The 12992-nt window shown below is 37.2% G+C and overlaps 1 protein-coding gene across 2 annotated transcripts in view; it reads right to left on the bottom strand.

Annotated features, from left to right (window-relative positions):
- The window catches only part of MTMR2 (myotubularin related protein 2), a 124770-nt gene that overhangs the window by 19943 nt on the left and 91835 nt on the right, over positions 1-12992 (bottom strand). For both annotated transcript variants that reach the window (XM_044258265.1, XM_044258267.1), the window contains one exon: positions 12222-12410. In XM_044258265.1, the coding sequence (XP_044114200.1) occupies positions 12222-12410 (189 nt within the window). The remainder of the gene's footprint in view (positions 1-12221; positions 12411-12992) is intronic.

Genomic DNA, 12992 nt, shown 5'->3' with positions numbered 1-12992 from the left:
TTTGGTGTTGGTTGTGATCTCTCCTCTTTCATTCATGATTTTATTTATTTGGATCCTTTCTCTTTTCTTTTTGATATGTCTGGCCAGGGGTTTATCAATTTTATCAATACTTTCAGTAAAACAGCTCCTAGTTTCGTTGACCTGTTCTACTGTTCTTTTGGTTTCTATATCATTTCTGCTCTGATCTTTATTATTTCTCTTCTCCTGCTGGGTTTAGGCTTTCTTTGCTGTTCTTTCTCTTGCTCCTTTAGGTGTAGGGTTAGGTTGTATACTTGAGACCTTTCTTGTTTCTTGAGAAAGGCTTGTATCGCTATATACTTTCCTCTCAGGCCCACCTTTGCTGTGTCCCACAGATTTTGAACAGTTGTTTTTTCATTTTCACATGTTTCTATGAATTTTTTGTATTCTTCTCTAATTTCCTGGTTGACCCATTCATTCTTTAGTAGGATGCTCTTTAGCCTTCATGTATTTGAGTTCTTTCCACCTTTCCTCTTGTGACTGAGTTCTAGCTTCAGAGCATTGTGGTCTGAAAATATGCAGGGAATGCAATCTTTTGGTACTGGTTGAGACCTGATTTGTGACCCAGGATGTGATCTATTCTGGAGAATGTCCCATGTGCACTAGAGAAGAATGTTGTGTTCTGTTCCTTTGGGATGGAATGTTCTGAATATATCTGCGATGTCCATCTGGTCCAGTGTGTCATTTAAGGCCTTTATTTCCTTGTTGATCTTTTGCTTGGATGATCTGTCCATTTCAGTGAGGGGGGGGATTAAAGTTCCCTACTATTATTGTATTATTATCAATGTGTTTCTTTGATTTCATTATTAATTGGTTTATATAATTGGCTGCTCCCGTGTTAGGGGCATAGATATTTAAAATTGTTAGATCTTCTTGTTGGACAGACCCTTTAAGTATGATATAGTGTTCCTTCTCATCTTTATTATATTCTTTGGTTTAAAATCTAATTTATCTGATATAAGGATTGCCACCCCAGCTTTCTTTTTTTTTTTTTTGTCAGAGAGAGAGACGAGCGAGAGCAGGCACAGGCAGACAGAGTGGCAGGCTGAGGCAGAGGGAGAATCAGGCTCCCTGCCAAGCAAGGAGCCCGATGTGGGACTTGATCCCAGGACGCTGGGATCATGACCTGAGCCGAAGGCAGCCGCCTAACCAACTGAGCCACCCAGGCGTCCCCCCAGCTTTCTTTTGATGTCCATTAGCATAGTAAATTGTCCACCCCTTGGTCTTGGCTGGATGTTCTTGCTGATCTTCTAGGGGAGGGACCTGTTGCAGTGAGTATCAAATGTCTTTGCCCGAGGCGGAATTCCACTGCACTGCCCTTGTCAGGGGTGAGGCTAAGTAATCCACTTGGTTTGCTCTTGGTAGCTTTTGTTCCCTGAATGCTTTCCATAGGAGTTCTGGAGGACGGGAATAAAAATGGCGGCCTCCCAATCTCCGGCCCAGAGAAGCCAAGAGCATGATGCCCCACTCCTCAGTGCACCCTCAGGCAAAGCAGACAATCCCTCCCATCTCCCTGGTCTCTGGTCACATTCCAGGCTCACCCTCCTTGCACCTGACCGTTTCTATCTCTGGTGCACAGCCCCGTTTGTGGAGTCTCCAAACTGAGCAGATTCCTGCCACGCATTCCTGTGCCGCTCCTCCTGGAGGAGGAAAGAGGGGTTCTCTCCAGATCTGCCATTTGTGGGGGGTCCCGCCTCAAAAAGCAGTGGTCCGACTGTGCCTTGGATCACAGTTTAAGGTAACCCCAATCTGAAAGCACACTCCTTGGCTCCGTCTCTGTAGCTGGCTTCCCTGCTCTGATACCAGGAAGCTTTGCCACACTCAGACACCCCTGGTCTTTCTGTGACCCCACAGGACCTGAGACCACATTTTCCCTGTGAGATCTCCACCCCTGCTTAGCCTCTGGAGTGATGTCCCTAGTGGAGCAGACTTCTAAAAGTTCTGATTTTGTGCTCTGCTTCTCCACCACTTTCAAGGAGCCAGCCCCTCCCCCTGCAGTCTATCTTCCTGTGGCTTCGGACTCACTCCTCTGCACGGTCCTACCTTCCAGAAAGTGGTCATTTTTCTGTTCCTAGAATTGATGCTCTTTTTCTCTTATATCTCCTATTGAATTTGTAGGTGTTCAGAATGGTTTGATAACTATCTAGCTGAACTCCTGGGACCTGAAGTCATTTCAGTCTGCTACTCCTCTGCCATCTTGGCCCTGCTCCTTTCCTTTTTTTTTTTTTTTCTTTTTCTTAATAAAATATTCTCCTATCTCCTACCTATCATGCATAAAATCAAGCTTCTTAGAGAAATAATGGGGAAAAACTTAGAAAAATACTAGGATAGTCATTGTATCTACAGAAAAATTAAGTATTCATATGACTCACACCACTGAAAACTACAAAACCCACTAACTCCTAACCAACAACAAACCACCAAAAAACAGAAGGTCTGTTTCTGACACTGACAGTTTGGGAAATAGTTTGGATTCAAGACTGGCACAGGTACAAAGTTAACAGTGTTTCAATGGGTACCTGTTAACAAGGATTATTCCTGGAACATGGGAACTGAACAAGTCAGGGGTAAGAGACACTTTAAATTCAAACTGGTTGCAACAAATTCTAGAAAGATGGCAGTGGAAACTACACAGGACCAGTGACAAAAACAAGCAGAAAGAAAATCTCGGTAATCAGAAAGCTGTATAACTTTGTGAGCATACTAAAACTGCTGAAATATACACCTGAAAAGAGTGTATTTTTTGGCATGTGTATTATATTTTTTTAAAAATGACATTTAAAGAAAATTGAGCAACTAGACAGTAAAACCAAAAACAAACAAATCATTTAAAACAGAAATGGGGACAAAGAATTCTGTGAAACCTCAAAACCACCCACAGCCGCAAGATCTGAATGTCGTCAGTAAATGCATGGGAAGAAGCAGAGGAAGTAATGGGTATTAAAGTACAGGAGAAATGGAGAAGCACAAGAGAGCCTTATACTTTTTAGTGTTTGTTCTGCTTTCCATGTTGGCCTTCATCTTCTGGAACTACAGGAAGTCCAAGAGGTAAATTTAAGAAGTGCAGCTGAAACCAGGAAGGGTTCTGTCCATTCTAACAGCCCATGAATCTAAGAGATCTACAGTAGATCTAAAAGTGCTGAAGCAGTCTAACCTTTCTGAACTCTTCTAACGGACCAGCCATGGATCGCTTCTGCTAGGTACATCATGAAAACTGAGCAGGACAGAGTCAACAGAGGTGAAGAGATGGTCCAGAGATAAAAGACAAAGAAAAAGAAGTTTCAGATAAGGGATGGGGAGAAGGTATTAGATGGGAGAGACAGGACAGAGCCAGGAAATTCCAGAAAGTAAGACTTCATATTTTTTAATGCTACATGCAAACAATAAAAGAAGCAGCTCAGTGAAATTAGCTCTTCTCACTACTGGGTACACCTAACTTCTGAGCCATGGCTTCTAACTGAACCAACCATCCTGAAGATTCAGAAGATTACTAATTTCATGTAAAAATGAGTAACAGAAAAGGATCAAGGCTAAGTCCCTAGGCACTACCCTAAAAAGAGAATGACCAGCATTCATAACGTTTCCACTGAAAAGGCCTCTCAACACTGAAATCTCTTTCCAAGCAAGCTGAAGACATTAAAAAATAATAGCAGGCATGAAAAACAAAATAAATTGGAATTAGAAAACTCAAAAATGAAGTGACAGAACTTGGGGAAAAATTAGAAATAAAAGGGAAAAAAATTAGGAAGACTAAAGAAGAAGAAACACAAGAATAAATAATATAGCAGATATCAAGTTAAAAGAATAGAGAAAAGGAAAATATTTAAAGCCAAAATGAAATTAGAAAGACATAAGGAGTCAAGAGAAGGCGACAAATGATGAAAAAAGGCAAAGAAGAGCCAACACGGGAGTCCTGAAGAACAAGTCAGAACAAGGAAACAGAACGCTAAGAACTGTGATTAAAGAAAACTGCATGAATTTTTTTTTAATTGGAAATTACATACTGAAACAGCACACATGCATACCTAAGAATACAGACCCAGAGCACACATCATGAAGACATATTCTGGCAATAACTGTACTTCAAAGGAAAAAAGTCCTCCGAATATCCAAGTAAAAAGAGTAACTTAGAAGGTAAAGAAATTTAGTTTATCACTAGCCTTTGAAGCTTTATGCCAAAAGAAAATAAGCACTGTATTTAAGAAACTCAGAAAAATCACATGAAAGCTAAGGGTTTTATGTCTAGCCAAACTAACTTTCAAACAAGAAGCTCCTATTAGCAAGCAAACACAGAATATTGTTCCCATGAGTCCCTGCTGAAATATTCGGAGGAGAACAACATCAGACAATAAGAAGAGTCAGAATAATGTCTAGAAATCATTGACATACGAATTGTGAGCACAAAATAAATAGCTACTTGTGGAAGTCAGAGGTGAATGGGAATATGTGTTCAAAAGGGAGAATGTGTTAAGGTTGTATGTGCTGACAATGTCAATATAATACAATATATTTTAAAAATGGGGGAGAATGGGGAGAGCAAATGAAAAAAAAATTAACTTTCCAGTAAGTACTGATGATGGGGGTATTAATATTGTTATTCTGAAACTGGTGGGAGAAACCACACAAATAATTATGGAACATACTTATCATTCCCTGAGTCTTTGAGAACTGGGATTGCTGGTGTGGAAGAAAGGAGATATATATGTAATTTAGAAGAAGTTATGTAAAAACTATTTAACACTGAATTTACATTGAAAGCACCACTATGAACTCCCGAGGTACTTTATCTTTAAAAGTACGTAAATATTCCCTAATTCTATTTTTACTGGAAAGACACTGAAACAGTACCAATCCAGGAACAAATATCCTCAGCACCCCAGATGATGGTTTGCAACACCATTTGGTACTAACAGGAATGAGAACTTCTTGGAGAAAGAGCTGTTTCGAGTCTGGGGCTAGGCAATGCGCAAGACTTCCTGACGAGTCTAGTATATCTCCCTACACCAGATAGCAAACATTACTACAGTTATGTCAAAAAAAAACTCAGGAAATAAATTGAAAAGCCTCTCTCTGACCAAAGATGAGAAATTTTAACTTTAAAAAAATATTATCTGCAATGGATTAAAAAATGTTGAATATATTTAAATACACACACTTATAATGGTACTTTAAAAAATTAGTCACCTTCATGGGATGACAGGAAATAAGTTCATCCCTGGGAAAATGGATCTAAATTGCTGGTTAACCAAAATATAATGAAAAGAAAGTGTCTCTTTATAGAAAGAGCTCAACCAATAGCTGAAAAAGAAATCATTTTAATTCTTGACATGGATCATGACTGCGAGAGGATTTGTCATATTCATATTGATTAAGTTATTAAAAACGTTCTGAGAGTTCAGGTTACAAACAAGGATATACACTTTTGCCAGTTAAGGTGGGGGCAGATGTGGAGATTGGGTAAAGGTGGTCAAAAGGTAGAAACTTCCACTTAAAAGATAAATTCTGATGATTATGGTTAGCCATACTATGTTGCATATTTGAAAGTTGCTAAGGAAACAGATCTTACAAATTCTCAGCACAAGGGAAAAAAAATTTTTAATTATATGAGGTAACGGATGTTAACTAAATTTATTGCAGTGATCACTTCATAATACATATACATATCAAATCATATTGCACACCTTACACTTGTGCAATGTTCTACATCAATTATATCTCAATAAAACCAGAGGGAAAGACACTAGGCTGGTAAATTGAATGAACTTTCCTGAAGAATATTGACCATGTATAACAAAACTCTTAAAAAACACATATTTTAAATTTTAGTACAGAAACTGTATATCTAGGGTACTCTTTTAAGGAAATATAGATGCCAACAAAAGATATTTATTTCAGTGATATTTAAAATACTAAACACTTAAACACTCAATATGAGAAAAATGACTAAATGAATAATGACACAGCTGTAACAACTACTATTAAAGTATTTTTCATGAATATTGTACTAGAAAAAATAATTCCTATAGTATTAAGAGGAAAAACAACGAAACAAAATTATCAACATATAAGTGTGCCCAAAAAATAATGAAGAAAATATAGCAAAATATTAGTGGATATGGGTAGATTTTTATTTCCTTTCTTTTTCTATGCCTGCTGAGTTTTCCTATCCTGTCTAGGATATCTTGTAACCAGCAAAACATGCCAATAAACAAAATATATCAGTCTTTAAAAAAAGAGGGGATTTCCATATTAAAATAAGTATCAGAATGTTTTAAAAAATAAGATAAAAAATGTAAGACTTTGCCGTACCACCATTTTTGCATTACATTTCTATTTCCATCTTCTCTTACGCTAGAAAACATACTAAGTCTCTCTCCTGCTAATTCAGAGTAAAGTTCTAGAAGGGGAACAAGTAATTACTAGAAAAATACATGCTAGTCCCGTGCTGCAAGCTTCACATAGACATTATCTCATTTCTCCTTATGAGGAAACATTTACAGTTTAATAGAGAATGCCTGCAATTCACAATGCCCTCAAAACACTAAATAGGATGGAAATAATCAGGCACAGGCACCATTATTTAATTAAAAGGATGATCATCCCAGCATTGTTTATAAAAGAAAAAAAAAAGAAATAACCTAAATATCCAGTAACAGTTGATATTCTTAGTTATTGCACCATTAAAATAATGTTTTGGATAAATGTTTATTGGCACAGAAAGGTACAGTATCAGTTTTATTTAATTTTTCATTTTTTTAGGATTTTTTAAAATTCATTTTATTTGACAGAGAGAGATCACAAGTAGGCAGATAGGCAGGCAGAGAGAGAGGAGGAAGCAGGCTCCCTGCTGAGCAGAGAGCCCGACGAGGGGCTCAATCCCAGGATCCTTGGATCATGACCTAGGCCGAAGGCAGAGGCTTTAATCCGCTGAGCCACCCAGGCTCCCCCAGTTCAATGTTTTAAAAAGGAAGTTACAATTATCCCACTGTTTCAAATATGTGTGTGCATGCAAATACTCATAGACGGTCTGGAAGAACAACCAAAGTTTCATGGTGTTAAAGGATTTAGAGTGTTTTAAAACATGTTCTCCTTTTTGCTTATCTGCATTAGCTGATTCTATAAAATAGATACATTGCTTCCTGGGGGTTAAAAGGTAACTGACTAAAGCTAAATTACATCCCTTCTCTCTCCTCTATGGTAGATTTGGTCAACTGGACAAAAATGTTTATTTCCACAACATAAATATTTGTTCTACAGCAGAAAGCAGGGCTACTGCTCCAGCTAGCTGCAAGTCCTCAGGGTGAATAACTTGATTAGTGGAGGGCAGTGAGAAGAGGGCACCACTGGTCACTGAGAACACGGCTTTCCAATTCCTACAGCCATGCTGTGCAGACTTCAGTCAGTCATAAGCTCAGTTAGCTGTCAAGTATGGAGAAAGGAGAAGAAAACTAGTAATTGCTGAATATTTATTATGTACGTGAGCATGGGGTTATGCACTACTTTTTATTAGGTGTGTTTTGTTCCCAAAACAACCCTGTTAGCTATTATTATTCCCATTTTACAAATGAGCAAATTAAGGTCTAAGACGATTAAGTAACCCATCCCCATATGCCACTTCACTTTGGCCCCAACAAAGCCAGTTGGTACATGTGTATAGCCCATAGAGAAGACACTCACTGAGGGCCCAGCTCTGGTGTCCAAGGGGGATTGTGTTTCTGGGCCCTGAGGGTCTGAAAGAATTGGAGATGCTGCTCTTGGCAGACTACCAGCCTTGGGGCATTGTACAGTCAGAAGACTTCAGTATATCTCAGTCTTTCCTCTGAAAATGGCTTACCTACTAAATCTGGAGCTTCAGCCTGAGGCATAGCCTTCAGATTTGTAACACATCTAGGATCTATGGAAATGCTCTCAGAAAACATAAGCTGAGGGGCTACTATTTACCTATGAGCTCTCACTACACCCTGCTATAGCTTACCAGTACCTCCAGGAAAAAAGCCCAAATATTTGTCCAAAGCCTCAAATTTTGCAATTGTCACTAAGGGGATACCTCCAGATCACTTGGTCTGGAGGCCATCAAGATCTGTAACTGCAGTCCCATAGGACTGTATATATTTGCCTATCTTAAATGCTCCTGCCTGAGGGTCTAGGTTCCAATCAGCCTGAAACTAGAAGATGACTAAGATCCCTCCCCCTGCAACACTTAAGGTTTTGCTTGGTACACCCTCAACAGCTGGGACCCACCAAAAAAACAACAGGCTGCTTAGACAATCACCAAGATTTGAAAGACAACCAAAAACTAGACCAAGGTTAAATGATAAGGCTTATCTCCCAAACAGTGCCACTCCTGCAAGACCAGGAGACATAGCTATTTTTTCACCTAAAACACAGGAACAGAGGCTTGAGCAAAATGAGCCAAAAGATAAATATGTTCCACATGAAAAAATAAACTAAAACAACAGAAAAAAAATTAATAAAATGGAGAAGAATAATTCACCAGATAATTCAAAGTAGGGGTGCCTGGGTGGCTCAGTGGGTTAAAGCCTCTGCCTTCGGCTCAGGTCATGATCCCAGGGTCCTGGAATCGAGGCCCGCATTGGGCTCTCTGCTTGGCAGGGAGCCTGCTTTCCCCCAACTCTCTGCCTGCCTCTCTGCCTACTTGTGATCTCTGTCTGTCATATAAATAAATAAAATCTTAAAAAAAAAAAAAAAAAAAGAATTCAAAGTAATGGTCATTAAAGGTGCTCACCAAACTTGAAGAATGTATGAACACAGTAAGAACTACCACAAAGATACAGAAAATTTTAGAAAGTACCAAACAGAAGTCACAGAACTGAAGAATACAGTAATTAAACTGAAAAATGCAAGAGGAGTTCAACAGTAGACCAGATGAAACAGAAGACAGAAAGGGGCAGAAAACTTATTTGAAGAAATAATGGCTAAAACTTCCCTAGAAAAAGAAATAGACATTTCAGTCCAGGAAGTCCAGAGAGTTGCAAATAAGATAAACCCAAAAGAGCCATACCAAGTCACATTATAATTTAAATGTCAAAAGTTAAGGATAAGGAGAGAATCTTAAAAACAGCAAGAGAAAATCAACTTGTTAAATACAAAGAAACCTCTATAAGACAATCAGCAGTATTTTTAGAAGAAAACGTGTAGGCCAGAGAGTGGCATGATATATTCGAAGTACTGAAAGGAAACACTTCCTACCAAGAATATTCTTTCTGGAAAGGTTATCATTCAGAACTGAGAAGAGATTAAGAGCTTTCCAGACAAACAAAAGCTAAAAGAGTTTATTAAACTTAGAAAAAATGTTAAAGGGACTTCTTTAAGCAGAAAGAAAGGGCACTAATTAATAACAAAAAGATATGAAAGTAAAAATTTCACTTGTAAAAACAAATCTATAGTAAACATAGTGTATTAATAACTTATACAGTATGAAGGTTGGAAAAAATAGTGAAAATAACTATAACCACAATAAACAGTTAAAGGATATACAAAATAAAAAGTTGTAAATGTGACATCAAAAACACAAAATATATCGGAGGGAGTAAAAGTGTAGACTTTTAAAATGCATTCAAACAAATGCTATCCTCTTAACATAGACTTTTACATATAAAGGCAGTAATATATCAGCCTCGTGGTAACCACAAAGCAAAAACACAGTACTGAATAACCCATGGGTCAACAAAGAAATCAAAGAAGAAATGTAAAATACCTTGAGGACAAATGAAATGGAAATAAAACACACTATAATCTATAAGAAGCAACAAAAACATCTTTTAAGAGGCAAATTTCTAGCAATACAGGCCTACCTGAAGAAACAAGAAAATATTACATAAACAATCTCATTCTACACCTAAATAAAATAACGCCTAAATTGGTATAAAGAAGAAACTAATAAAGATCAGAGTGGAAATAAATGAAACGGAGTATAAAACATAAAATAGAAAAGATCAATGAAACTAAGCCAAATTAATAAAATAAATAAACCTTTAGACAGACACACTAAGAAAAACAGAGGGAGGGCTCAAATAAATAAAATCAGAAGTACAAGAGAAAAAAAATTTAAAAAATTTTAAAAATTAAAAAATTTTTTAAAAAAGGAAAAAAAAATTTAAAAAAAGGAGAAAAAAAAAAAAAGAAGTACAAGAGAATAAGTCCCAACTGATACTGAAGAAATAAATACAAAGGATCATAAGAGACTACTATGAACTATTATATGGCGATAAACTGGACAACCTAGAGAAAAAAATGCATAAATTCCTAGAAACACAGAATCTTCTAAGACTAAATCAGGAAGAAAACAGAAAATCTGGATAGATGGATTACAAGTAAGGAACTTATATCAGTAATCAAAATCTCCCCAACAAACAAAAGTCCAGGACCAGACAGCTTCACCAGTGAATTCTACCAAATATTCAAAGAAGATTTAATACCTATCCTTTTCAAACACCTATAAAACTGAAGAGGCAGGAACAATACCATACTCATTTTATGAGACCTGCACTACCCTGACACCAAAAACAGATGACCAAAAAAAAAAACCAAAACCAAAAACAAAATTACAGGCCAATATCCCTAATGAACATAGATGTGAAAATCTTTAACAGAATATTACCACATTTGACAATACGTTAAAAGGATCATACACCATGATCAAGTAGGATTTCTTCCAGGGATGTAAGGATGGTTTAACATCTACAGAACAATGACTGTGACATGTTAACAACATGAAGAATAAAATTTATTTTTTTTTAAATAGGCAGAGGATTTGAATAGACATTTTTCCAAAGAAGACAACGGATGGCCAACAAGCACACAAAAAGACGCTCAACATCACTAATCATGAGGAATTGCAAATTATAACCACAATGAGATAGAACCTCGTATCTGACAAAATGGCTATTATCACAACAATAAACATGATGGAAAAGAGCATGAAGTTTCCTCAAAAGCTTAAAAATGAATCACTAGATTAAGCCGCTGCCTTAGGCTCAGGTCATGATCTCAGGGTCCTGGGATGGAGACCGCATCGGGCTCTCTGCTCAGCAGGGAGCCTGCTTCCCCTCTCTGCCTCACTCTCTGCCTCCTTGTGATCTCTCTGTGTCAAATAAATAAATAAAATCTTTAAAAAAAAAATGAACCACTAGTCACTTATTGAAAGAAAACAACACTAATCCAAAAAGATCTGTGCACTCCATATTCACTGCAGCATTGTTTACAATAGTCAAGCTACGGAAAGAGTCTATGTGTCCATCAGTGCATGAACATATAAAGATGTGCTGCGTACGTGTGTATACTACTCGCCATCAAAAGAAATGAAATCTTGCCATTTATAACAATACAGACGGGTCTCAAGAGTATCATGTTAAGTGAAATAAGTAAGACAGAGAAAGACAAATACAGACTCATTTCACTTATATATGGAATCTAAAAACAAAACAAATGAACAAACAAACAAGACTCAGAGATTCAGAGAACAGACTGGTGGTCACGGGGTGGAGGGTTTATCTGGGAACAAAATCGACGGAGATAAGGAGGCACACCTTTCCAGTTATAAAATAAATGTCATGAGAATGCAACACACTACATGGGGACTATAGTCAGTAATACCGTTATCATGACTTTGAAAGCTGCTAAGAAGGTAAATCTTAAAAGTGTTCATTATATGGAGAATATGTTGTAAATTCTGTATGGGGACAGATGGTAAACACACTTAATGTGATCATTTCACAATCTATACAAATACTGAAATATGTTATAAACCAATAATTAGTATAATGTTGTATCTCAATTGTACTTCAACAAAAAGTGGACAAATAAAAAATTAAAAGATTAAGTAACTAACTAGGGGCACCTGGGTGACTCAGCTGGTTAAGTAGTCAACTCTTGATTTTGTCTCAGGTCATGATCTCAGGAACGTGAGATCGCACTCAGTGGGGCGTCTGCTAGAGATTCTCTCTCTGTCCCTCCTCCTGCTCGCTTTCACTCTCTAAAATAAATAAATAAATCTTTAAAAAAGAGAGAGAGATTAAGTAACTAACTCAAAGTCATACCATAAGTAGGACAGCCAGTATTAGAATCTACGTCTCCATCACTGGAGAGCCTGAACCCTTTCTACTACGCATTGTGGCCCCCACCAAACTCAGCCGATGCACGAACCTGTAACTGTGATCTTAATTACTGAAAGACAATCTCACCTTATTGGCAACAGCATTGACACTTGGCCGGGCATCAAATATAAAGATTTTATGAGACTGGGCATTGGAGTCCATGATAGCTTGAAGGTATTTTTCATCTTCTTTGCTTCTCTTTCCACTCACTCCTACCATGGGCTGGCTACACCGAGTGATAGTGGCTTGACTTTCAGGATGAATCCATGATAAAACCTTAATGGGGGAAAAAATAGTGACATACTCTTTATATATTTCTGTTTATAATTCCTCTCTAAAACATTACTCTACAAAATACTGCTTTCTGATTGGTTCCAAAGCCTAGACACCAAAGTCCATTCAAGGCTGCTATAAAAATCATCACCTTTTTTTCAAGCCAACTCTGGCATATGGAAAATTTGGTCTAATCCTTTAATCAGGTATTGATTTATGGGAATCATGATTATTCAGAAGTATCCAGAATCAAAATACATTAAAAGGGGGTTAAGTAAACCCCTTAAAGTTTTATTACTAAAGCAACAGACTGTCCAACTATAAAGTCTTCAGAAGCTATAACTTTTGTACCTAAAATTGAGCTGATCTTTCTAAAACACAGTGATTCATCAAAATTTGTAAAGTTTTCTTCTTTCTAGGATTTAAAGGAAAAGAGCATTTATTGCCATGATTAAATAATACATAATAAAATAAAGAAATAGTGAAAAATAGAGTCAACTTTGTTTTCAAGTTAAGAGTCACAATTCTGTGAAGTTCTCTCCTACCAATGGCAGACTCTCCAGAAACTTCCTTAATCTAAGTCTT

The sequence above is a fragment of the Neovison vison genome, chromosome 7 (genome assembly GCF_020171115.1).
Source record: "Neovison vison isolate M4711 chromosome 7, ASM_NN_V1, whole genome shotgun sequence".
In the NCBI taxonomy this organism is placed as follows: domain Eukaryota; kingdom Metazoa; phylum Chordata; class Mammalia; order Carnivora; family Mustelidae; genus Neogale; species Neogale vison.
The sequence above is the reverse complement of the archived record's forward strand: the minus strand, read 5'-3'. Positions and strand labels throughout refer to the sequence as shown.